Source organism: Lygodium microphyllum, chromosome 8, assembly GCF_053477565.2.
Source record: "Lygodium microphyllum isolate KBCC chromosome 8, Lygodium_microphyllum_v1.1.10, whole genome shotgun sequence".
Classification (NCBI taxonomy): Eukaryota; Viridiplantae; Streptophyta; class Polypodiopsida; order Schizaeales; family Lygodiaceae; genus Lygodium; species Lygodium microphyllum.
Window position 1 is genome coordinate 62,548,779 of NC_141142.1, and position 27,831 is coordinate 62,576,609.

The following is a 27,831-nucleotide window of genomic DNA, read 5'->3' on the forward strand; positions in this document are numbered from 1 at the left end:
ATTGAGCCCAAAATCAAGGTTTGTAAGGCTAAGAACCATGCACTCAAATTTTTAACTCCTTACTACTAGCTCTACTAGTTCAAGTTGTGGTGCAATTTTGTGATATACCTAAGGTCAAGGGTTCCATTCTCATAGGTATGAAGGCACCTCGTATAATGTACAACACGAGACTATGGCTCCACTTGGCTGGTTGCCAAGATGGACATTGTAATGAGACCACAAGTTGCGTTGATAGGTCTAGGTGCCCCTTGATTACACACAATGTTTGGGAAAAATACTATTGAGAAGTGCCACAAATTCCATTGGACTTTTCTTTAATTGGCAAACCAAGCAACTTGGATATACAATTTTGAGAATTTTATCCAATTTTTGTTAGCCCAGATGTGTTTTATGGCCATTGCTTGAACTATGTTCCATAATTGAGGGACTCCTCATCAAGGCTTCCTCAATCTCCAAAAAATTCATTGTGGATTATGCAAAGACAGTTAGGACCTGCCAACTCTAGGCAGCTTTCTACTTCCATAATAGAAGGTTTAGCTACTTGCTTGGAGTACTGCTTTCCAAAACTCTGGTTACTCTTTGCTTCCACATATGAGGAGAATTATCCTTCCATGCTAAGGCGGCGATCTATATATTATATTTTATGCATATGTCACATTACAAAATTTTTAGAGATTGACACTTTGAGAAGTTTGCTTTACAAGCTAAGATCCTTGGAGGCTTAAGTATAATAGAAATCCTGAGAGCTAATTGGGAGAGACACCACTTTCTTGAATAGTGATTACAAGTCTCGATGTGAGCCTTATTAAATTATTGCAAAATCCTATAAACTATAGAAAGAGAAAGACCAGCTCATTCATTGCCCCTAGGCAGGCTCGGCAAATGGGAGATAAAGAGATGTATGGCTTCTGTTCTATTACCTTTCTGGCATAACAATAAAAAGGTATGGGGAGGATGAAGAAAAGGCCATTAAAAAATATTGAAAAGTTAAACAGGAAAAGAATGGAATTAAAAAAAGGAAATTTGGAAAATACAGGAGAGCGCGTGGATGATGCGTGCCCTGGGTAGCTTCAACCCGTATTGTCCACTTTGCCCTCTCTCTCTCTCTCTCTCTCTCTCTCTCTCTCTCTGTCTGTGTCTGTGGGTCTCTACTGTCTCATGATCATATCTTCTTCATGTAGCTTGTCTGATCAAATCCCATGTAGTCTTCTTCCTCTTCGCTTTCTTCTTTTTCCATGGCCAATTTTTGTCTCTCTCTCTTTGCTATACTTCCTTCCTTCCACCTTTCTTTCTTGGGCTTTCAAGATCGACCAGTTTCACAGGCCTCTTTTCCAATTTAGTAGTGTAGACAATTGTAATTATAAAATCGCCATAAACCAACAAAATGGCAGCTTCGAGCTCCAGCTCCTGCAAATCTCCCACCTCCGACCAGCAAGGATCGTTCTCTCCATCCATTTCCAACAAGCAGACGCAGCCCCCATCCAATTTGGCCGATGACGTTCTTATTACGGACCCAGCTGCCCAATTGTGCGATTGCGGCAACGTTTGTCAAGCATTGCAGTCTTATGAGAAGCTGGGTTTCCATCAACAGCACACAGGGTAAGTTCCTCTATACATTCTTCCTCTTGTTCTTTTACTTAGTCTTTCTTCCATTTACGACTAGGGACCAGAAGTGGTAAGGCATACACACGTTAAGCAAACAATCTCTCAGCAAAAAAGTTCACACACACACACACACACACACGCACGCACAGAGGACAAAGGACATCTTTGGCAAACAGGCTGCAGCTGAACCTGATTGCGCATGCGCAACAGGACACAGGGACAGCAGATTTCTTCTCTGCCTTGATGAGAGAGAGGAGGGCTCTTCTTTGCGCTAGGTTTTTATGCACCTTTCGGAGATGTTGACTTGGCTTTTTGGCACTGTCAGAACTGCCATCAGAGTTATTGTTTGAGAGGTGCAGCAACAAACCTGGAAATAACAGCATATGTGCAGGCCAAACCACGGGAGATGGCTGCTAAGAAGGGAATTGATTTAAATTTTTTTCAACAACACTTGTATCTGGATATGGATAGGGATCATGATTGCCAACATGAGGGTCCTCAGAGAGGCATTCTAAGAAAAGAAAAAGATGTTGGTAAGTGTAAAAATTTAACACAGGAGGGATTCCAAATGGGGGGTTCAGATACACCTGTTGCTGTCTATTCCCCTTCATAAGAAGGACATGTGGCTCTTTTCCACATGTTTATCACATGCAAATGTTATTATACAGGACCATGTTCATGCCAATTTGGCAAAGCAGCGTCTTTACCTGAAGAGGATGATGGAGGTAGTTTAGATGTCAATCTGATGGCACAACAAATAGCTACTTTTCATGAGAGGGCTGCTATTTTCTATGTCACAGGTCGAGTTCCCATCATTGACTATATGCAGGTATGGCTTGAGACAGAGCCTGGAGTGGTGGTAGTGAGGATTAATATATAATAGAAGATATATTTGGTGGTCTCAAGGGTTTCTTTAAGGTTTTGTTTCATATGCCGCAAGCGAGAGCTAGAATTTGATGGAGGGCATCCCTTTGTTCTTGAATGGTCAATTGGTGCATGTGGGGGTATGGAGGCCTGTGGAAGCTCATCTATGGCATTTTCTTTGGCTAGTTTTGAGATCTCTTGGTAGGTGTTGGTTGATCCTTTTTTGGCTTCTCAAATAGGAATAGGGCTTGTATGTTATGGGATACTAGTAAGCATGGGCCCAAAAGGTTGTGCCTTAAGTTGAAGGTGCTAAGAGCTTGTAGTATGAGCTGAAATGGGGTACCTTTGCTTGCCATCGCTTTAGATGTGGGCAGTTGGGACATTTTGTTTTGGAGTGTCCTTAGGAAGAGGTTCAGCAGCAACAATGGCATGTGACTATAAAGGGTGCCCCTCAATAACAAATGCAACAAGTTAAACATGTCAAGCTAATAAAGAGCATGCAACATGTTGATTCAGATGATATTCAGGTTTCAAAGGAGGCAATTCACTAGGTACTTTCATGTGAAGGGTAAAACAAGCTTAAAGTGACGAGGTGAGAGAAGCACCTTAGGTGACACTAGTTAAAATGAATGCTTGTCAAGGACCATGTCCTCAATAGCTTGGTCTCTCTTTAGCTCCAAATGTGGGACAATGTTTTCATCTGAAAGGGAAGGGTTTTTATTCAAGCCAACACTAAGGGGGTTTCAGTCAAGGCTGTAGCAATGCTGGTGGGTCTTCAGTGTAGCAGCTGCCTCAACCCCATTATTCTATGCATCATTTTGGACCTTTGAAAGGTCAAATGAGTTCCTCTACGTCATTTGATTCTTGAGGCAAACTTGTGACATCTAGAGATACTCTCTGTTCCCAGCCTAATGTGTGCCCTTATAGGGATAGGTCTAAGAGGGCTAGCAAGTCTGATTGATCCAAACTGTTATTATGATGGAATAGAAAAATTTGAGGCACAGAAATAAGCTCAAGATAAAGGGTAGGGCTTGGAGACCCCAATGCAAGTGGATTTAAGATTATGAAGATTGCATTATTGAAAGTGAAGGGAATTTCTCTCCAAATTAAGCAGTATAGGATGCGGCGAAGTGTATAGGAAGAAAATCGGGATGCTTTTTGTGTTGTTGAGCATAAGCAACATTGTTTTGCAAGCATCAGTTGTGCTTGTGACACGTCTTGGTTGCACCCCTCAAAAGTATCAGTATAGTTATGAACTTACCATTCTCAATAGTGATACTGGGCTTGTTTGGATAGGTTCTATGTATGCCAAAATGACTTTTCTTATTAAAAGTTGTTAACATGTGGGTGGAAAGACAATATCTTTTCTCTGATCATTATCCAATAGTGCTGGAGATATTGCATCAGGGGGTTGAGAGTTTTAAATCTTTGTTGGGGTGTTTATCGTTACGCTTCAATCAAAGTTCCCTGCAGCAGATTAGTTTTTCAATGCAGCATGTGGGTTCTTCAATTTGGCTATCATGTAAATTCAGAGGGCTTAAATGCTTAGCCTATTTTCAGTCAGAATGCTTGAAAGCTGGCCCATAATATGGGGTGCAACATGCCTCAGCAAATATAGCTCATATACAGCATTTGCAGGGTTTGTTGGCATATCACTAGAATTGATACAGGCTGGATCATCTTGTTCAAAATTGGAAACTTGTTTGCAGTGGTTGACATACTAAGTGAACTTTATGCAGGCAGGGCAGGGACAACAACATGAAAAATATAAGCTGTTGTTGGTTCACATGGATGCTTTGATAGATAAAAATTGTCAATCACATGATTTCTTTGTGAATTTGCATCAGTTTAGGTTGGTATAGCTTGTCAAATGAACTATTTAGAGCTTACGTGGAGCATCTCAAGGCTCCCCTCACACTCATGTATCAGGAGGTATGGAGGTTTAGTGTGATGCCTTCTGATTGGAACTTGGCCTTGCTTTGTTCGCTACCCAAATCAGAGCATCAATCGGGGTAATGCAAATGAGGCCAATTTTTGTGGTGGGGTCATCATATAAAATCTTTACTAAGGTTAACAAACAGGTTGCAGAAAGCACTTCTTGCATTGATTCATCCTTGACTTAGGTTATGATCATATCAGCTGGTCTTCTTTACAATAGTTGATGGCTGCTATGCATTTTAGCCCCTGGTGGATGACTAATATCATAAATACTATGAGTCAAGGTGGGACTATATAAATTGTGCTTAATGGAAGGGTCTTTGAAGAGATTGCTTTTTCTTATTTTTTGTAGCAAGATGCCCTCTTAGCTCTTTATTGTTTGCTTTGGTCACTCATCCCATGTTGAGTTTATTGGATAAGGTTGCCTCGGATGAAGATATTGGAGGTCTCTTCCTTCCTAGTGGCATGAAGTTTGTTACTCAATCATTGGTTGATGTCTTTTTCATGTTTCTCAAGGCTGAGAAAAATTATGTGACCAGAGCTATGGCTGCTTGGCCTTTGTTTGGATTAGCATCGGGCTTGCATATTAATTTGTAAAATTAGTTCTTGTTGTTAAGCTAAAAAAGATACATTAAATGTTGAATCTTCATTAGCTCATTAAAATAGTGTCAAAACTCAAATTTTAGATTTTTTGTCCCATAAGCAAACACCCAAACTTTGGGAGGATCCACATCTATATATAGGAGGCTGCCTAGCCACTCCATTCATGCCTTGTTTTGCAGATTACCCTAGTTCTTCCTAGCCTCCATCCATTAGGTGCCTCATTGAGCCTGTTGCTGTGGTCATCTCCAGCTATGGCCCTTCTGCTTGGTGATTCCTACATGCTGCATTTTGCCCTAGCTTGTTGACACCATCATCATCTACAATACGTTGTTTTTGTCTCTTCAACAACAATGAGTCATCGGCTGTGTGGGCACTGGTATTGGCTCCTCCTCTCCAACAGAACCTGCTTTGGAAGTGTGCAAGTAAATGAATGACTACGGAGGAGATAGTAATACATACGAAATTAAGGGGTTAGACTCATTTAACATGAGAGTGGCTACCCATGAGAGTGTCACAAGGCATTATCTATTCAATACTATTACCATTTACAAACCACAAATCTCTTTGCTGTAAGTTTCAACAATGTTTCATTAACATGACAAGAGGTTGAGACACAATGTAAATCCAAGACTCTAGTCACAAGTAATTTCCAAGATTCATTTTCATTGATAAGATTGAAGACATGTACAATGGATCAAAAAAGGGAGCTAGCTGCAATGATGGATCATGATTCATGGATCATGGTATGGCACAAGTGACAAGTACAAAAGGCAGGCTGCAGTACATACAAAAAGTACCTAAAGGCTAAGACTCAAGAGCCCATACTGGTCACATGAGTCCTCAAACCCATCATTCACATGAGACTCATGGTCATCGCTAGGTGAGTTTAAAGTGCCTGGAACAAAATCACCATTGCTAAGCAAGTTGCCCTACTCATCATACTCTGGCTCTTGAATAGAGGCACCCTCAACAACACAAGCAATCGGAACAAAAGAGCTTCCAAAACCATGTATCACATAGGTCATGATTACCATCTGTGTGCTGCCACAAATTGCTACACCTCAAGAATGTTTGCAAATCAGTCAAGTCATGAGTGAGTCTATGCATGCATTGTGGGCAAGGCACATTATTATGCATTCCTTTTGTAGGCGCCTGATTTATTGGGGCTTGATTTATAGCCAACTAGGTATTTAGCCCATAGACTTGAATATTTTACTATTATTTATGCTGGCCAACTTTTTGCTGGTTTTGGCAAGAAACATTGGGTTTTATCTGATATTTTTTAATGTACATTTGGTACTGTACTAAGTCCAGGAACTGGATCGATCATACTTGACTACCCTGCTACTCCTTTAGTTATGCAGGGACCTACTAAAAGTTACCATGGAGACTCGGATTGGTACAAATACCGAGTAGAAGAAAAATCTATGATCAGAGATCTTACACAAGGTAATCTTTTATCTTTTGTTTCATTCGAGTCGAAGTTTGGTGCTTCAAATTCATCTTTACATTTCCTGCCCTTCCCTCCCACTATGGCTTTCCACTTTGATTCTCCTCTTTTTTATCTAGAACTCTATGTTAGACCTATTGTAGGTTATCTAGTCTTAGCTCACATTGTCTTTGATACGCATTTAGGTTTTAGCCCATCACTAGACACTTGAAGGTGTACTTTGCACCTTGGTGCTTTGTTGTTGGGAATGCCACCTGTGCACTATGTACCTTCCCCATATCTGCAAGTGTGTCTCTCTTTCTGTTGGTCTCGTTGTGTGGCGAATCCCCCTCTTGCACACTATACTGCCCTCCCTAGTTGCTTAAATGCACAAAACCCCTTCTTGTGCTGATGAGTCACCTTCTTCGTTAAGAGGCTTTGCACATTTTGTGGAAACCTGGCTATGTAGATGGCAATTGTTGCTCAAAGGCCAAGGGTATTAGACCCACACCCAAAATCACACCATCCACAGCTAAGGGTCCAACACCAAAGCTGAATTCAATACCCATTTCCAAACCAACCTTAACACCTTTCGATAGTGGTAGTGTCGCTCCAAAAAGGTTGAGAGGGGGTCTTCCGAGGGAGGTTGCGTAGTTTCTCCACCCCTTGGTATCCGTGTTCCTCAGTGGCTTGCCATTGGTGGAGTGGATCCTAGATCTTCCTCTTAGTCAATGCCTCATGGAATCTTTGACTACTTTGATCATTATGTCCCACTAGGCTAGACTCTTAGAAGTCCTAGGCTATCCTTTGGAACCTTAGGCTAGCTTCATTTTCTTTAGGCTTAGCTCTACTTTTTCAAGTCACTTTTTTCATTTACTTCCGTTGCATTCTATAATCACTTAGCTTTATTTTTCATTTAGCAATGTATCAAAAGTATCTCAACAAGAAACATCTAGTATATAGGCTTCGTTTTTTTATCCTTTCATGTTGGGTTTTGTATTTCAGTTCTCATGACTGACATTGCAGGTATTTTACCAATCTTAAGCAGACTAAAGATTTGTTTTTTGGCTCTTGCCTTGGTAACTATTGCCTATTTCAGCATGGAGATGGAGATAGTATCTTCTCTCCCGACATCGGGTCTTGGGCATCTTTTTCCTTATCTTCGCATTTGTTTTTCTTTCCTTTTAGTTGAGGTATGTTTCTCATTTACCATCATTTTCGACACTAGTAGTTTATAGCTTTTTCATGTTAGGTGGATTGCTACTTTGGTAGTTGTGCCTATGACACTTGGTGAGCATTTGAGCCATCTCCCAAGATTGAGTATGAGCATATTGTAACTGCCTTGGTGGCCGACTCTTCCCTCGCTCTTCTAGTTGGAGAGTGTTAGGTCTTTCTTCTTTATCCATTACATCTATTTGAATTTTACATAGTGGATTGCTATCTTGGTGCTTCTGAATGAGCACGGAGTCATCTCCCAAGGTTTTGATTCAGACTTGCGTACACCACTTGGTTAGTACAAGAGCCCTCTCCGGGGATTGAGTACATACATTTTCTATGTACCAGAGGGATGATTCTCCTTTGGCATTTTAGATTAGGGGTGTCAAGTCTACCTTCCTCATCCAACTCCACCATTTTAGATTTTCTATGTACCAGAGGGATGATTCTCCTTTGGCATTTTAGATTAGGGGTGTCAAGTCTACCTTCCTCATCCAACTCCACCATTTCATTTTGGTTCTTAGCACCACACAAAGACTGACATCAAACCCTCCTCCTTCGGCATCGACATCCATTGTTGAGAGGGAGTTTCTATCCTTTCATTGGTATTTATGGGTATAGGTGTTGTCTTTGACCTTGGCCTCCCTTCCCTCTTGTATCTACCCTTTGCATTGCATGATCATCATCATCTTTGTAAAAGGGCACTTGTGTAAGTGAACAATTTTCCCATGAGGGGCACTATCCAACTGGCACCTTACTGCATGCGCATTCTCATCATGTAGTATTTATTGATGCATCTCATTGTGTAGAGCACCCTTGAGTAGATTTTGAGCTGTCTCCATTGTTGATTCTATTACCACCACACCTCCATACTTTTCCATCATTTCCTTTGCCACTAACACCTTGGATGGGTGGTTGGGATAGTCTTCTACTTTGTGATGTTGGATCTGACAGGGCACCATGTTGGAGCTCATTCAAGAGAAAGGCGCATGGGAATCATTTGCATTGAGAGAGAGTTGGTTTGTGACAAGAAGTCACTTGTAACTTATGTCATGGCAACGTGAAATTTTGAGTTCTTTAATCTTGCTAATAATATTTGATTAAATTATTAATCAAATGTGCAAGGTTGTTTAGCACATGTGATGTACATGGCAGTTATTTCATGGTAACAGGCTAAGGACCTCGAGGATGAAGTGGGTGTCAAAGGCAAAAGTTGTGATAAGTTATGCCAACTAGGTTTTGGTGGTCAGTTGGTGTCAGTTTTGACCCTAGGACAGCTGTTTGGCTGACCCTAGGACAATTGTTTGGCTGACCCTAGGACAATTATTTGGCTAATAAGTGACAGTGTGACACTAGGACTAGCATTAACTAATTAATTAATGCCATTCTAAGGATTAACAGAGGTTGGGGACCACTCTAGGTTGGAAATGGCCTAGCCACTTTAATTATGGATGGGCACATTTACTTTGGGGTAGGGTTAGAAGGGCTGAAATTAATTTTTAGGTTTATTTAATTTAAAAAATTAAATAAATGATTGGGTAATGCTGAAAAATGGGTTTAGAAGGCCACCACTTATGTTGCTGATTGAAATTGTCACTCAAACTTTTTACTTGGGCATTTCTTATTTCATGTATTAAGAATGCTGTCATTTTTTGTTCTTCCAAGTTTCAAAAAGTTGTAATGGACTCTTGCCATCGCGACGTGATGCTGCTCCCCCGTCTCCATTGTCGATTGCGCCAGTTCCCCCCTCCCCTCATGTGTGCCAGTCTCCACCACACACCCCCCCCTCCCCCCCCGCCGCCAATCCTCCTCCCCTCTGCCCTCCGCCCTCTCGCCAGTCCTATCTACTCCTGCTAGACAAGCCTCTCCCCCCCACCCCCCCTTCGTTCAACATCCCTCCCCCCCGTGCGTGTTCCCCCTCCTCTTTTGCCTTGAGATAACACCACCGTTTTGAAAACAAAATTTCCCCCTTCCCCCTCCTCGCCATTGACTCCCCCCCCTACCTCCAATTGCTCCCTCCCCCCTGCAGCAACTCCCTCCTTCCGGTAGTATAGCGGCGTGATTGGTAGTTCCCAGCAGGGACGCGCAATGGAAACCCCTGGTCAGACACCGGCGCATTCTGCGAGTGCCCCCTAGTCAAACACATTGCGCATCATCCTCTCTGAGGAACAAGCTCTTAGCCGTCCTTGCCACAGAGTTGGAGTTGAAAGAAACAATAATCTTTGGTCAGGTCGTTGGATACTCCCCATTGAGGGCCCAATTGCGGGATTGACTCCAATTCACGCTGCGCATTGGCATAGTGCAGATCGTGGAGGTAGTCCTCATGGGCCGAGGGATCTTCATGGTTCAACTCGCCTTTGCGGATGCAGCTTGTGAGTTAATGGAGAGCTTCCCCTATGCCTCCACGAAGGGGGTCATCCACATGGTTCCCTGGTATAGCGGCTTCACTGTGGAGTCATTTGCGCTCCACAATAGATTTCTTAGACACCCAGTCACCTTACTTTTCCCCAGACTGGTGGTAGAGTATTGCCAGTTAGTGGAGGACTTTGGGCGACTCTTCCGCACAGTTCTCCTTGCCTCCACGGATGCAGTGACATCTGCAGGTGTCCCAAAGGTACAAGTGGCCATGAAAGACACAAAGAGTATACCAAAGTTCTTGGTGATCGAGGCAGAAGGTCACTCCTTCAGGCAGCAGGTTATCGTGGCTAGGCAACCAGGGCAATGCCTGCATTGCCATGACTTTGGGTATTAGATAGTAGATTGTATGTGTTTTGGAGCCAAGGCGGCTCCGCCGACAGGCCTGTAGGTGGACGTTGATGGCTTCACACGGGTCCAGAGACGACAAAGAGGGAGACGGCAAGGGGAGCCGCAGCCAACTTCTCAGACGCAGCCCAGACAGCAGGGAGCAAGAGGGCGAGCGATGCTCCCTTGACAGAGCACTTTGTAGCCCCCCCTGCCCGCCCCACCCGACAGGACTGTAGTCCCCCACGGCCACCACCCGCGCCACAGACTACCCCATTTGAGATCACACAGCCCGCCCCCCCCTCCCCCCCCCCCCCCCAACAAAACACCTCCCAGGCTTTCTCCACTGGCCCTGGCCCACAGCCCCCCCCTTCCAGGGCCACCAGTGCCCCCCTACACTTGCCACGTACCTCCGACCATCCCACCATCCCTCGATCCTCTTCCCCCACACGCCCACATCCTCCTCGCACCAGCAGTGTTTCCCCTCCCACACAGCCACCAGCTCATTTGCCCTTGTCACCCGTCACACCTTCCCGAGACAGGCACAATTTTGCCACAGGAGTTCTTCCGCAGTGGCCCATGGTCCTACTTGAGAGTTGCGGAGCGTGGAGAGTTCCCACTACCTCTAGAGGTGGGGATCTTCGTGGTTCGTAAGTCAAGGAGGGGCAAGGTCCATCTACTAGCACCACTGGATGGACCAAACTATGCTTTTTTCTTTCAATCCTCTCACTCAGGGGATTAGACGACGACACAGATTGAGGAGGAGTTGAAGAGTCAAGTGGCGGACCACATCTCCTAGTGGATGGGAGAAGGACTAGCATTGTTTGCACAGCAGTGGCTTGGTTGCATGATGGACATTAATTGGTTGGACTGGTGCCGAGGTCCCACACTTCAGCATTATCTTTCGAGCCCCCCCCACAGTGGAGAGCTTCGAGGGATGTGATTGAGTGGCCCCTAGCAGAGGTGGCTTGTTTCTACCAATGTACAGAGTCATGACTCTCAGCATGGCTGATAGATGCATTGATAGTACCACCTGGAGCATCTATCACCCCTATGGTCCATGACTGAGGGCCACCATGGGGAACTGGAGTTCACCGTCTAGACCTGCGGCAAAGCGTACTTGCTATTAGCAGATTAGTCAGCTCAGGGTGAGTCTATCTGTAGGGGCTGTGGCAGTATTTTTTTTCTTGCATTTTTTGGTGCCCTTTTTAGGGCTAGGGAGCATTTAATACTGGCCGAATGCATTTAATGCTCCCCCCATTTTATGCCTATATATTTCTAGGGCTCCTCCTCCTCTTGTGTACTTCAGCCATCATTTGTGGATTCTTCTGAGGAGAGAGGAGCCGGTGCCAGGGTGCCACATAGCCAGTGAATCACTGTTGTATGCTGCTATCTCGTGTTCGATATGGATTCCGTTTCCTGGGCATACATTTGAGTTCTCATCTGTATTTGTGTTTATTCTTTCTCGTCTTGTGTTTCAGCAGTTTATTTCAGCATGTTGTTTATGCTTCCATTGCTGCACCACTTCGAACACTTGCATGCCCCATAGTTTTTCCTTCTCATCAGTAGCCTCCACACTGAACAAATGCCTGTTCAGTCAGTCGTAGGTTTTCCCATGAGCTTACACCTTGCATCCTGGAATGTGAATAGTCTCCACTACAGTGGGGCACGTGGTTCCAGGAAGTTGATTGTTCGGCAGGAGCTGCAGCCTGCCCTTATCGGACGGATCAATATCTTACTTCTACAAGAGCACAAGCTCACTTCCACTCAAGCCCAGTGGGTAGGGAAGGTACTCCTGAGCAGCTTGCATACCTACTGGGAGCATGCCATAGGTGCCTATGACAAGAGTGGAGGTGTATGCACCTCTATTGGCCCGAGTCTCACTGCCTTTGTACTAGACCACGGGACGATAGTGGTAGGGAGGGTTCTATGGATCAGATTAGATATTGGGGGCTCATGCCTTGGAGTCCTCAATGTCTATGCCCTTACGAAGATTAGGCTAGGCAGCAGGTTTTGGGTGGAGATCGCAGATGGACTCCCAGAGGTGGACTTCTGGATCGTTGGAGGAGACTTCAACAACTTGGAGGCTTTGGAGGACCAGCAAGGCAGAGGCAGAAACTACCAGGGCATGGCTGGGGAGTTGCAGGAGGCATGGGTGGTCTTTCTACTGGCAGTAGGAGCACGCAATGCCTGGAGAGACCTTGCCTTCCACAGGAGGGAGAAGTCGCTGGACTTCTCTTGGGGCTACAGGCGGCTAGGTGGAGTCCTGTTGGAGCGGTTGGATAGGTTTTATGTGGGAGAGTGGGGAGGCTCTTGTGGAGGCCAGATTGGGTAGTTGGCAGGCACCACGTTGTCCAATCATTGCCCGGTTCTCCTGACACTAGATCCCCCAGTATCTGCCCTAGACACATGATCTTGTTGGATCCTTGACTCGATCTATAGGAGGGAGGAGGTGACGAGACAAATAGAGTAGGTTTGGACCAAGGAGTGAGGTAGGAGGGACCGGATTGCAGAGGAGGTTGTAGAGGTCCTAGCCGAGTCGAGCAGAATCTGCCAAGAGGTAGCCATACAAGCCAAGCAGCAGAGCTGGGAGGAGGAGAGAGCACTCCAATATGACCTTGCAGCCATGCAGAGATTATTACCGGAGGCACCAGGGGATCCCACCCTCCACACATAGGAGATATGCGAGGTACACCAGCCTCGTACCTTAGGAGAGCAGATATGCAACCTTTGAGATTAGTATTATGCTGAACACCTTAAACCAATATATCATCTGTCAGATGTGCATGTATCTTCAAATAGCAGCCATTTGAATTTTAAACTATAATTTTGTAATCATAGACAACAAAACAAACAGCAGCACCAACTGATGTCCCCACGAAGTAATCCAATAATTGCATATAGGTACGAAATTTGCAGCCTTTGTTACTAGTAGAAAATATGTGGATCAGTAGAGATACATGAGTTTTGTTTTGGTGAGGATAAAAATTTCTCCTCATAGTTGTTCATCCAAGTCTCTCACAACTTCTTACTCAGTTCAAATGAGCTTCAGTGTCAGGCTTTAGAATGTCATACATGCAGTTCACTTTCTGAGCTTGTTAGATTGTGCGACTTATAAGTAAAGATATTGTAAGAATCTTTCACATAAAAATTTGATTTTGCTAGATTTGGTGAGTGAGCTGTTGCAATTTGACTTTATGAAGAGTTTTGATTGAGCATCAGATCGGGGTGTCATCTCGAAACATGTTTTTCTTTCATGGTTGTGGTTGAACTTAGTCTCTTAAATGATTGTGTTAAAAATGATGTTAATTGTCACTGACTGCATATGCATTGGATTACTGCAGAGTTGAAGCTTGCAGTGGAAAGGGTTCTGTTACTGCTCGGAAAATTCATAAAGCAGATCGAGAAAAGCTTAGAAGAGATCGTTTGAATGAACAGCTTCTTGAGCTGGCTGGTGCTATAGGTTATTCTCTTGTATCTCTTATTTAACTTAAATTGACAAGACTGGTGATATATGGCTGGTGCATAGATTATACTCTCTCCTCTCTCATATGGCTTAGATTGGCAAGTTTAGTGGATATGTCTCTAATTGTAGCAGCCCAGATAGATATCAGCATTCGTGATATTGAGGTTTTTTTATTTTACATTGAACTGAGTCTAATAACAAGAGTAATCAAGCAAGACATCATCGTTGCTGCTTTAGACCTCTTTTATTCTTTCTTTGAATGAAAGTTCTATTAAAGTATGATTAGGGGTTTTGAACCATATCTGGGGATACAATGTTGCCACTATTTGTGTTAGTGAGAAGAGAAGAACACATCTAGAGTTTTAGCATTAATACAAGTTTCGGTGAGATTATGCCATTCTTTAGGACACTTATTCAGCTGCAACATAAACTTGTAAATTCCTACTTAAACCGGTCATGTAGTAATACTAGCAATGATCTCGTAGGTGGTGTCAATAGAGGGACAGCAGTGGATATAGCACAGTAAAGATTTGACAACCTGATTACATCAACTATGAAGCCACCGCTTCTCAAGCGATGGACACGAAACATCTAGCCTTGTTCTTAAGTGCAAAAGTCTGTTTCAAAAAGCCTTTAAATATTTTAAAACAAAACCTTAAACTTTTGTTTAGGCTGCCGAATCACATAAGGGCAGCTGAAATGCCTACTGGCTCCTTTCACATGATTGGGCAGCCTGCAAAAAGGGAAATGGTATAGCTATCTGGTGCCTTGGTGGTCTTCTCTATTTTTTTTTTGGCAAGTAAAATGTGGCTGATTATATTACTCAAAAAAACTGATTACAACAGAGTGCTCATGCTCAACAGCCTAGCCGGAGCTGATGCAAAGTCACCAATACATCATGTACACAAGCCTCTCAAGGTGGTCTGGGGGGGATGGGGCCAAGAAACCGGGGGGGGGGAGGGGGGGGTATATCGCCAACTGGGGCTGCCTGCTTGCATCACGAAGAATAGACCCTGGCTGCCCCAAGTTTGCATGAAGTGACCTTGGAGCTCCTGATGAGCCCTGGACTCGCCCTGCACCTAGTCCCATCGGCCGCGGAGGGAGTGAATGATGGAGGTCCAGAGCTCTGCTAAGGTTGCATGTGCTGAAAGTCTCTCTCCGCCAAAAGCCTCTTGACACTGCGCCTTCCAGATATGCCATCCAGTAAGACTTCCTATGATCTCCCATACCTCTGAGTGGTCTGCTGTGGGCTCCAGTACCTGGCGGATGGGTAGAGCCTCCAAACCAACCACTACGCACGACCCTGCCTTGATAATGAATATTGTGTCCTGCATCCCGGCCTCATACAAAAGGTGACGGCCCTGGCTGATTGCCTGCCAGCAGAAAGCTCCCCATGAGATACATCCAAGGCTGGGTGCTATATGGCGAAGGATGCGGCATGCTCCTCTCCACATGAGCTGCGCCTCCTCACATGATCAAAGGCAGTACTTTGGGGTTTCCAGAGGTTGCTGTGTGCAGCGCTTACAATCTCTCTCTTGCATTTGGGCAAGCCAACTTCCCACCGCCAAGCCTTCATGTGCCACTAGCCATAAGAAGTATGACACCCTCCTCGGTTTCCAGCTATCCCATAGGTGGCGCCAAAAGGTTTGTTGGAAGGGCTCTGTGATGCTGTGCTCTGCCCAGTGCCTGCTACGTGACAGCGCCCAATCCATATCCTCCTGCATCAGTATATGTTTGCCAATCCTGGCAGTGTACCCTAGAAACTTTGGTGGCTTCTTGGCGACTGCATAGGCCGGCCATAGCCACTCTCTTGGATCCCACTCCAGCTCATCAAGTGGTTTGCCCTCCCAGATCCAAAGGTGCCACTCCCTGAGCTCCTTTCAGAAAACATAGGGGTCTAGTCGCCATGTGTTTCCTTGAAGGCCCACCACCCGAATCCTCCTCCACGAAAGGGCAGCAATCCCCTCATCCTACTACCCTCCGTCAAGGGCCAGACGTCCCCTCTCCTGAACAACAAAGAAAGTCCCTTGTGGAGCGCCACCCACTCTACGTGCCACTTGAAGGGGGATGCCTGCTAGTGAAAACCTAGCTGCCCATACCTCTCCGGGCTCTATCGGCTCTCGTATTGGTGGAGCAAGCCACTCCGGAGGTATTGCTGCATCTATCTCCCTTCTCCTCAACTCCATTCCTCTCTAGTAGCCTGATACTTGCGGCAACACCTCCTCGTCCGCCATCCTCTACACCTCCCACCATGTCCTGATGGTACGAGCCGGGTCGGCCTCCCACCCAGCCCACTAGATGTGGGGGCATTCACCTATTTGTGCCCCTTCCCGATCTTTGACCTGGGGGTTTTAGATCACCGGCTGACGGTCTATTTCCTCCTGGTAGCTTGGGGGGCTTTGGATTAGGGCCTTTTGGAGGCCCTGCCACATGCGGAGTAAGTTGCGAAGGAAAGGTGATCTGGGAGGGGTGATCTGGGCAGACGTGAAGATCCATCTCAGGGACGGCCTCTACTCACCGGCAAGCCTTGGTCTACAGTCCTAAAGGCCCTCCTGCAATAAGACCTTCTAGGTCTGCCCGCCTTGGTGTGAGACCGCGGACAACTAGCTTGCCTAAGAGGGCCATACTCTGATACTCTGGGTCTATGATCCTAAGCCCTCCCTCCGACCTATGTTGTATGATGGTCGCCTACGCCACCTTGGCCCTAGAATTCGTGGAACCATCAGACCCTGATCAAAGGAAATTCCGCACTAGGCAGCGAAGCTGCACTACACACAATGAGGAAAAGCACCAACATGAGATGATGTACCAGGCCGTCGCTAGGAGGACCTGGTTAACCACCAGGGCTTGTCCGGCTAGTGAGAGGCGAATCGTACTCCAGTAGGTCAGTTTCCTGCGAATAGAATCAAGGATAGGAAGAAACTGCTGGGCAAGAGTGACCCCACTCCATGCTGGAGTCTGGTTCTGTGAGGAAACCAACCGACCTTCGCTAGTTGATTTCCGCTCCCGCTGCAAAGCAAAACACGTCAAGAGCCAGCCTCACTCTCTTCAGCATCAACTCATTGTCCTCTATGTAGAGGGCTGTATCATCTGCGTACTCTGAGTCTAGCAACTCAGTCTCCTCTCTCACTGGAAGTCGGAGGCCGCGTAATCCACTCACATGTGACCTGAGGAAGTGAGACATCGCCTTTGCGAAGAGTAGAAACAAGTATGAGGCGAGGGGGCAGCCCTGTTGAACCGATCTCTCCAGCCAAAACTCCTCCCCTCGCTTTCCGCCTATGAGAACCCTGTTGGTGGCTGATCTGTACAGGGCAGAGATCCCACGAATCCAAGCCTGGGGGAATCCCAACCTCACCATGGTGCCCTTTAGAAAATCCCAGTCCACCCTGTCATAAGCTTTCTCGAAATCCAAGAGTAGTACGACCAGTCTCTACTCACTGTGGTGAGCCCACTCTGTCGCCTCAAAGAAGGTAAATACATTGTCTAGGATGCTCCTATCCTGGACAAAGCCTGTCTGTGTATCATGGATGATATCTGGAAGCACGGGGCGTAGTCGCCTACCAATCATCTTTGCCAGTGCCTTATAGGCCATTGACAATAAGGTGATCGGTCTCCACTGGGAGAACTCCAACCGGTCTCCCCCTTTGGGGAGAAGACTGATGAGGCCTGCCGAGAGACTCCCTGGCATCTGTCCTTCACCACTTCCTAGTAGGTAGTGAAGAAGGCCTTAGAGAGGCCATCCTCCCTCGGGCATTTCTGCCCATCCTGTGTATGAAAATCCTCCTCTAGTTCCTTCTCTGTGAAGGGGGCTAGGAGAGAGCGCCCCATCTCCTCTGTGACGAGGGACGGGATGTAATCCCATACCTGATGTCTACATCTCTATTCTCTAGTTGAAATTGTCTCCTACTAGAAAAGGCGCGTGTGATAGTCGGTGGCAATCTCCATCACCTCGTCTGGGCTAGAACGGGTCCTTCCATACTGATCCCGAAGGTTGCGTATTTGCTCTTCTGCGGTGCGGGGCTGGTGCACATGGAAGAACTCCCTGCACATCATGTCCCCCTTCCGCGCCCTGAAGGCTACTAAGGTTCAGAATGAGAACTCCAAGCGTGTGTCTTCTAGGATAGCAATGGCTGCTCGCGCGCACACCTCCTGCGTGTGGAGGGTGGGATCCCCTGGTACCTCCTACAATTATCTCTGCGTGGCTGCAAGGTCCCGCCAGAGTGCTCTCTCCTCGTCCTAGCACTGCTGCCTGGTCTGTATGGTTGCCTCTCGGCTAGGACCTCTGCAACCTCCTCTGCTATCCGGTCCCTCTTGTCCCACTCTCTAGTCCAAATCTGCTCTATCTCTCTCGTCACCTCCTCCCTCCTATAGATCGAGTCAGGAATCCGACAGGATCGTGTGTCTAGGGCGGATGCTAGGGAGTCAAAAGCATCAAGAGAACTGGGCAATGATCAGACAACGTGGTGCCTGCCAACTCCACGAGAGCCTCCCTACTCTCCCACATAAAACCTATCCAGCCACTCTAGCAGGACTCCACCTAGCTGCTTGTATCCCCAAGAGAAGTCCAATGACCTCTCCCTCCTGTGGAAGGCAGGGTCTCTCCAAGCATCACGTGCTCCGGACTGCAAGCAAAAAAACCTCTGATGCCTCCTGCTCTTCCCCAGCCATGCCCTGGTAGTTTCTGCCTCTACTCTGTTGGTCCTCCAAAGTCTCCAGGTTGTTGAAATCTCCTCCAACGATCCAAGAGTCCACTTTGGGAGTCCATCTACGATCTCCACCCAGAACCTGTTGCGTGCCCTAACCTCCGTAGGGGCATAGACATTGAGGACTCCAATGCACGAGTCCCCAATATCCAATCTGATCCATAGAACCCTTCCTGCCACTATCATCCTGTGGTCTTGTACATAGGCAGTGAGACTCGAGCCAATAGAGGTGCATATGCCTCCACTCCTGCCGTGGGGACCTATGGCGTGCTCCCAGTAAGTGTGTGAGCTGCCCGAAAGTACCTTCCCAACCCGCTGGGCCTGGGTGGGGGTGAGCTTGTGCTCCTGCAGAAGCAAGATGTCAATCCGTCCGGCAAGGGCAGACTGTAGCTCCTGCTGAACAATCAACTTCCTGGAACCACGTGCCCCACTGTAGTGGAGACTATTCACATTCCAAGATGCAAGGTGTAAGCTCATGGGGAAACCTGTGACTGACCAAATAGGTATCTGTTCTGTGTGGATGCTGCTAATGAGGAGGAGAGACTGTGAGACATGCAAGTGCACTTTGCCGCCGGTTTGGACGGTGAACTCCAGTCCCCCATGGTGGCCCTTGGCCGGGACCATAGGGGTGATAGATGCACTAGGTGGTATTGTTAGTGTATCTATCAACCATGCTGAGAATTGCGACTCTGTACACTGGTAGAAACGGGCCGCCTGTGCCGGGGGCCACTCGATCATGTCCCTCGGAGCTCTCCACTGTGGGGGGGCTCGAAAGATAATGCTCAAGTGTGGTACCTCGGCACCAGCCCACTAGTTAATGTCCATCATGCAACCATGCCACTGTTGTGCAAACAGTGATAATCCTTCATCTCTCATCCACTAGGAGATGTGATCCGCCACCTGACTCTTCAACTCCTCCTCAATCTGTGTAGTTGTCTACTCCCTTGAGTGAGAGCACTGAAGAAAAAAGGCGTAGTTTGGTCCATTTGGTGGTGCTAGTAGATGGACCTTGCCCCTCCTTGACTTACGAACCACGAAGATCCCCACCTCTAAAGGTAGTGGGAACTCTCTACGCTCTGCAACTCTCAAGTAGGACCATGGGCCACTGCAGAAGAACTCCTGTGGCAACAGCTGTGCCTGTCTTGGGAAGGTGTGGCGGGTGGCAGGGGCAGATGAGCTGGTGGCTGTGTGGGAGGGGGAAGACTGCCGGTGCATGGAGGAGGTAGGTGTGTGTGGCTCATCACCTCCTGTGGGAGGGGGGGGGGGGATTCACCTGAATTGGGTGCGGATCAGGGGGAGTACTTGGTAGGGGGGAAGAGGATCGAGGGATGGTGGGATGGACGGAGATGCATGGTGGGTGTTGGGGGGGGGGGTGGCCCTGGAGAGGGGGGGATGTGGGCCAAGGTCAGTGGAGGGGGGGGGGGGGCATGGGATGTGGCGGGGGGTGGGTGAGGGGACTGTGGGAACTCAGGCGAGGCGGTTTGTGGCATGGGTGGAGGATGTGGGGGGGTTGCAGTCCTACCAAGTGGGATGGATAGGGGGGGCTGTGAAGTGCTCTACTGAGGGGGCGTCGCTCGCCTGCCTGTACCCTATTGATGAGATTGGGTCTGATGAGGTAGCTGCGCCTCCCCCTACCGTCTCCCTCTCTATCATCTCTGGACCCGAGTGAAGCCATCGGCGTCCACTTGCGGGCCTGTCGGTGGAGCCGCCTTGGCTCCGAAACGCGTACAAACTACTGCTTGATGCTCAAAATCATGGCAGCGCAGGCATTGCCCTAGTTGTCCAGCCACAATGACCTGCTACCTAAAGGAATGCCCGCCTGCCTCAATCTCTAGGAATTGTGGGGTATTCTTGACCTCTTTCATTGCCACCCGTACCTTTGGGACTCCTGCTGTTGTCACTGCATCCGTGAAAGACGCGGGAAGGACAGTGCCGAAGAGCCGTTCAAAGTTTCCACCAACTGGTAATACTCAATCGCCATGCCGGGGAAAAGAAGGGTGACCGGGTGTCGAAGAAACCTGTTGTGGAGTGCAAATGCCTCCACAGTAAAGCCACTGTACCAAGGGACTATGTATATGACCCCCTTCGTGGACGCATATGGTGCACTGGCGAGTAACTCACGAGCTGCGTTCGCCAAGCTGAGCTAGACCATGAAGATCCCTTGGCCCAATAGGACTGCCTCCACAATCTACGGTGTGCCGATGCGCAGCGTGGAGTGAAGCCAGTCCCGAAGCTGGGCCCTGGCTGGGGAATGTCCTACTACCTGACCATAAATCGCTGTTTCCATTAGCTCCAGCTCCTTAGCTTGGACGGCTAAGAGCTGCTCCTCAGAGAGGACTATGTGCAAGGTGTTTGATTGGGGGGCACTCGCAGAGTGCGCCAGTGTCTGACCACAGGTTTCCATTGCGCGTCCCTTTTGAGAGAACTAGCAATCATGTGGTGGTGCTACATGAGGGGGGGAAGTTGTTGTAGATAGAGGGAGCAATTGGAGGGTGGGGGGACCAATGGCGATTGGTGGGGGGGGGGGGGGGGAAACACTACTGTTTTTGATACACCGTGGACGGGTCCGAGGTTCCGGATGGGGGAAGCACGCCGGGGGGGGAGGGGGGAACACTACTGTTTTTGATACACCGTGGACGGGTTCGAGGTTCCGGATGGGGGAAGCACGCCGGGGGGGAGGGGGGGGGGGGGGCAGTCACGCCTAGGTGGATAGGTGGGGGGAAGCGCCAAGCGGGGCGAAATGGATAGTTGTGTGGGCGGCCAGAGGCGGGGAACAGAAGTCCAAGCGAGGGGCAAAAGGGTCAGGTGGGGTGGAAACGGGGGGGGGGGGGAGAAGACGACCCATGATCTGGGGGGGCGTGAACAGGCGGAGTGAGGGGCGTGATCCCCACTGTGGGGTGGGTGCAATCAGGCGGAGGCGAAGGGCATGATCCAGACTGGGGGGCGGGCGCGATCAGATGGAGCGGGGGGGGGGGGGGGGGGGTAGAGCCAAACGACGTGACGGTGCTGAGCTTGCGTTCTTTCCTCGGTGGTCTTCTCTATTGTCTTGAAGTGCTCAAGTTTCTCTTTTCTAAGTACAATAGTTGATGAAGGCATGCTAATGCATCCTAGGACCATAGTAGTAAGATCTGTTTGAGGTGTGGTAGGCTCAAGAGAGGTTAGGAGAGAGAGTGTGTATGTCACAACATCACAAGATGTTGCACTTACTTAGTAATAAGACAATGTAAAGCATACATGAGCAATGGAAAAAATGTAAAGCAACCATGGTCACAGGAAATGGCCATTTTTAGGTCTTCCATCCCCATTTCTTGTTCCCGTGCCTATTCCATGTGCTATAGTTACAGGGAATGGCAATTCATGCCCATCCTTGTTCTTGTTCCGTGTCCCTGTTTCCCTTCCATGTGACTGAAAGCAACTCAATAATGATGTTGATTGCATGAGTTACCCCAAATGATCCGCCAACTTATGCTCACAACTAGTCGGAGCGAAAATTGAAGTACCAACCTATGGCAAGTGACAATGCATGGATCAATGTGTGTGTCATTGTGTGGGGTGCCATTTGCCATTATATAGGTACAAAATGCTCTAGATTTGAGAGAGTCAGGTCTGGAACCATAGATAACAGGTTGGTCATAGAAAGAAGACTGATGTGTGGTCACTATACCTAGAGGTAATGGTCGAAGAAACTAGATGTGCCTCAAAAATCACGCGGAGAACACTCCTCAAGGATGGAGCCTGGGATGAAGAAACAACTCAACAAGTAGTAGGTCATCAATGCCCAAGATACTCTTAAGCGAGAGCTGCTCAAAGCTTCAAGAACTACATTTAACAGTCCTCAACTGTATGCAGTGTTTGGGAGACCACATGATGGTGAAGAAACAGAATCATGGCCCAAGCCACCGAACACTACTGGGACTTGACTTATGAATCATGTCCCAAGTACAAATGTTTGATTCCTGCAAGGACAAAACAAAAGTACACCCAAGAGGCATTAATCACAAAGTACCCCTCAAAGGCAATGTCATTTATTTGTAACGATGACCCCATCTCAAACACCACTTCCTATAATCCCCCTTCTGACTAGGTGGACTAGGAAGCTACTGCCATGATGTTATGAAAAGTCCACATTGGTGAAGGAAATCCTGTTGGCCCCTTCACCATAAGACTGCTCAGAAACAAACGAATTGTCCAATGGTTGATGGTAAAGCTGCTCTCTGATGAGAACCTCCTTTAAAGATATGCCAAGGATGGATCAAATCAAATTTGAATAGTGAAAGCGTATGCATTCTGTCACTTCTACAATGTACACCAACAATGACCAATGATGCAAGTGGGTGAACATTGTAGACACATCCTCCTTTGTCAAAGTCCTTTGTAAGTAGAGTATTTTGAGCGGTGTGTTTGAATCCAATAAGAATATATCATTAGACAAACAACATACATGTGCCATAGATGGATGCAAAGCCAATCATGCAAGGTGCACAAAAAGAGTTCTTAAACTCACTCTAATACAAAATGACTAGGGATGTTAATGTGTTTGTGCTTTCTAGATGTTATTAACCTTAGTTCTACATTTTTCTTCTTAAATAGGCTTAAGGAACCTAGTGCTACATAATGTGCATTATACAAGGGATGAGAAAGTTGATATGATGTCTACATGGTGTGTAGCCGAGCAAGGTTTGTGGAGAAGATAAATTGGTTGGCATCAATGATGAGTGAGCATTGGGCCATGTAATTATTCAATTCTTGTCATAGACGCCAACATAGATATGATGGTCACTACTAAGTGGGTTGATGGATCTTAGAGTTAAAGCCAAATGACAAAATATGTGGTGTCACATGCATTTGCCATCATTGTAGGTCTCAAACCAAATGCAACCACAAAAAAAGCACCTAATGCTATTCACTTGCCACTCTTTCAGGACGTGCGATTTTGTGTTTTGTGCATCTAGTGGCTAAATATAGACATGTTTTGATCCAAGAGATGTCAAGATAAAAAATGCAAAAGTGGACAAACATTAGCTTGTGCACAATGCAAAAACTCAATCTAGAAAAGCCTAGCATGTGGATGCAACAAAATTAATGAAGCAAACGTGCTTACCTCATGACTTCAATCTTGTCTAGGTAGGATCAAGAGCATGGTGCTTTGATACCATGTTGCAAGTGTTGTTAGATATGCTCAATGGCCCACTCTTGTAAGGTACCACCAATGATCTATGGTTCTCTAAGTTGTAAGGCCCCCTATGAGGAGAAGCCATGTGTGAGCACGGACATTGGGTGGGTCCTGACTCGTATGTTAGATAAGGTCTATGTGACTGGATGGCAAAAAGGTGACCTGTGTGGATCTAGCCTTTGGGTTAGATAGAGTAGTTATATTGGTAGCAATTTGAGGCACAATGCATCAAGTTGTAGAGTGTGGGAGTTATTAGGGCCTCCTTGGCTAGGGGGTCCGGGGGGCCAATGGTCCCCCCTGATGAGGGTCCGGGGATAGTGCCCTCGGTTTGACGGTAAAGGGAATATTCCTTGGTCGACTAGGGAAGATTCATAATATGGTCGGACATGCCGACCAGACTACCATCTTGGGCTATAAAAGGAAGACCCCTCTAAAGCCATCGTCAATCTATCTTTCACCTAGTCAGAGTTCTTCCAGCTACACTAAAGCTCTTCGCATATCATCTGTTTGGATCGCCATCTAAGCTTCACAATGGAAGTGCACCGGTGGATAGAGCCATCTTTGTATCTGTTACTCCTCGTAGGTGTCTCATTTAAATAAGATGCTGAGAAGTTCCCTGCCATACTCAATGAGAAAAACTAAAAAAGACGAGATTTGATGTAGAGATTTTCCTAAGGTCTGCTGTCCTTCAACAAGCTCAAATTCTTGTCAGAGGACACCTCTTAAGATCCAAACGTGTAAAATAGACCTGAAGTACAACACAAGCTGAAATCAGCATCCAATAAAACCCTACAAAGAACATGTTTCTGGAATGTTTGACACTAACTTTGCCTGGCTAAAGCTGTTAAATAAAAGTTTCATTGCAGAAAACTCTTGGTGTTGACTGACAGCTTCTTCTTGAGAAAAAAAAGCAGTGAGAGCTTTGACTCATAGAGAAGAGGGTTGTCAATGGCTGATTTTAGTTGATACGATGGCTGTGCTCTAGGATTAATCACTTCACTCCTCTTAGTAGGTATCTGAAACCTAGTGCTTTGCTTCCTTATTTTGGATTTTGAAAGCTTTTCTGGTGTTTTTTAGCTTTTACTTGCAGCTGTTCTCAGCACTTTTTGTGCTGAATTTCTTGAAAACAAAAGTATGGTCCAAATCATGTCAGATTTGAACAGCGACTGCATGTGGATCTTGAGACTGAGGTGCATCTATCAAAGATTGTATCAGACTTTATAATTGTCAAACTGTGTGGTTTTTTGGAGGTAAACTTCAATTCTAGTGGGGATACAAAGCAGGTAAAAGGCTTGACAAATCAATTTAGTCACTTCTCTACTTTATGCATAACTCAGTAGTACTATTTTTACCTTGCTGTCACCAGAAACCTTAATCTTGTGGAGGGAATAAAAGTTCAGGAAATGTTCATGTCTTAATGTCAACAGACAGAAAAAGATCAAGCATGTCTCATATAATGCATAATGCAGTCAGAATTTCTCTTTTGTTTCCTAGTTATATCAAGGCAATGGTCAATCTCCAAACATGTGGTTCCATACATTCAGATTCAATCTTAAAATATATGGTTTGGGACCAATCTCTGAATGGATGGCTGCATATATTGAGGTGCAATCATTGAATACCATGTATTCATGGCCAAATTCTGAATACCAAATACTCAGGTCTAGCAGTTTAATGTCACATCCTCAGGTCCAATCAATGGACATAGATCCCTAGATTGTTCAGGGCTGATGTCATATTCTATCAGATAGGAGTGTAGTCAGGTGGAATATTTCTATCATGTCTGGAGGCTGGTGGTTTTTGGCCAAGGTGAGTAGAAATTTGTGTAAATGCTGGTGATGCAGGGTGAAGTGAACTTTGGAAGACTTTCTATTTCTTTTGGTGTTGCAAAAGTGTACTGTTACTTGGAACCAGGCTCTTGTTTTAAAAGTATTACTTAATCTCTGACACTCAATGAGTGGCTATATGTTTTAGTGTATACTTTTCCGTGTTCAAAATTTCAATCATAGTAAGCCTGAATGCAGTTAGCATGGATCAAGATTGCATTGCAAGGAAACATTGGTACTGTTTTTGTCTGTCATATCCTGCAAGTTTATGTAGCTTATTGTTGAATCTACATTGCAGACTCAGATAAGCCAAAGAGCGACAAATTTACCATTCTCAGTGAGGCTATTCAAGCTTTGCAGGACCTGACAACAAAAGTCCAATGCCTAAGGGAAGAGCATGCATCACTTTCAGAAGAATCACATGATGTATGCTATCACCTGGCTGTTAAGTCTATATCGAGTTGTGCATCAAAGAATTAGAGTGTTTGATTTGAATGTCAATATCATAATTAATGGAGATGTGGATCTTAAAGCTTACTTGAAATAAAATGGCTGTGGCCTGCCCTTGACAGCCATCTTGATAAACTATGAACAATAAAATCCATACTACTTTTTAAAGGCTTTTGATAGGTATGATAGATATATCTTACGATGATTGTGCAGTTATCTCAAGAGAAGAAAGAACTTCAAGATGAAAAGTCCCAGCTCAGGGCTGTAGTTGAGCAGCTTCAACGCCAACTTCAACAACAAATGCATGTGATGCTGTCATGGATGGCATCAGATCCTTCTATTATGATGAGTGCGGGGATGATTCCTTATCCTATTCCAGTGCATACACATGGCTCTACTGCTGGAGGCCCCCAGGATCCACGAGGATCGGTACAAAGACATGCTCCCTTTTTGGCACCAGGCCCTTATATGCCAATTCCCATAAACATGCATCCAGCACTGCAATCCTATTACCAGCATGCTTGTGGGGGAACATATTTTCAATATCCTTACCATTTCTTACACGGGCATGCTCAGCTTGCCACTCAAATACCTTTCCCAGTGCAAAGAGCTGCTGGATACAACCTTCAGAGTCATCCAATTGCCGTGCATGGCCACTTTGAAGACAGGGCATCTGATCAAGGACCTGGTTGGGAAATGCTTCAAAACCCAGGATCGAATTTAGAGATCCCACCAGTGTCTAATGCAGGACCTGAGGCAAGTGATATGGCTCCATCTCATCTCCTTAACTCAAACTCAAGCTCTGTTCATACAAATGATCAGCACATCTGTAGGGATTCCACTGAAAATGTAAATACAAATGATCAGCACATCTGTAGGGATTCCACTCAGAATGTACATACCATGCTACAATTGCAGACACCATCATCTCTTTGAGCTTCTTTGCTTCAGCAACCTCGTCACACTAAGAAAATCGTAGCAAAAGTGAGGCTGGTTCTGTCATTTGTCTGAGATTCTAAGATTTTGTACTATATCTTTCATCAAATTCTTTATGCTGACTTCCTGGCATTTTGACAAGAGAAACATTCATCAAGGAGTATCATGTCATTCCATCTGTTGGGTCCTCTACAAGTGTTGGCAAGTTACAACTTAGATTCTCCCAATCTGTTCATGGGCTGTACAATGATGGTGTATATTATAAGATCTTGTTGCCTAAAAAAGGGTATAAAGGGCATTAGTTATCATTTTATCTTAAAACAGGTGGTTTTCTGGGCATGTTAAGTGTAGAGTTCCAATTCATTTGCAGATAAAACTTCATGATATAAGGCAAAACTCTCAGAACTATAGTGCTGTAGAGTTTAATGAATAGTCTTTACAAAGTGCTCAACAACATCCTTTCAGATGGAGCAAGAGGGAGTTTTGATCATGAAATATCTGCCTCACACCACACATGCCTTACAGCTCCAAAAAAAAAGTAAAGGTAAGAGATTGGTCTAGTTTTGTTGGTAAGAGTTGTAACTGTGTGTGTGTGGACGTTTTACTCCATAAGCTGAGATTCCATTCCCTTACACTAGTGAAACTGTGGTTCGGTCACAAATTACAGCAGACCGTTTTCTGGTTCTATGAGCATAGCAAAGCCTTGCTGGTATTGAAAAATGGCTTATATGCTTTATGGTCATTAGGCAGATTCGTTCATCAGGGCTGTCCATTAAGTCCCTTGCTTCATGTGGTGGCCACAGACCCTTTTCTCTCTTAGTTGGATCATTTGATTAACAATGGAAATATACATGGATTGCAGTTACCAAGTGGAAAGTAGT

At 46.1% G+C, this 27,831-nt stretch overlaps 1 protein-coding gene across 1 annotated transcript; it reads left to right on the forward strand.

Annotated features, from left to right (window-relative positions):
• Positions 1-1,096: 1,096 nt before the first annotated feature.
• On the forward strand, positions 1,097-27,243 carry LOC148032379 (uncharacterized). Its single transcript, XM_087683032.1, has 4 exons — positions 1,097-1,599; positions 13,741-13,859; positions 25,863-25,990; positions 26,228-27,243. The coding sequence occupies exons 1-4, from the start codon at positions 1,385-1,387 to the stop codon at positions 26,948-26,950; spliced, it is 1,185 nt and encodes a 394-aa protein (XP_087539158.1). The 5' UTR covers positions 1,097-1,384; the 3' UTR covers positions 26,951-27,243.
• Positions 27,244-27,831: the final 588 nt, after the last annotated feature.

Coding starts and splice junctions, on each gene's coding strand:
- LOC148032379 (XM_087683032.1), top strand. CDS start 1,385: ATGGCAGCTTCGAGCTCCAGCTCCTGCAAATCTCCCACCTCCGACCAG. Junction 1,600..13,740: donor TTCCATCAACAGCACACAGG/GTAAGTTCCTCT, acceptor GGATTACTGCAG/AGTTGAAGCTTGCAGTGGAA. Junction 13,860..25,862: donor TGAGCTGGCTGGTGCTATAG/GTTATTCTCTTG, acceptor TCTACATTGCAG/ACTCAGATAAGCCAAAGAGC.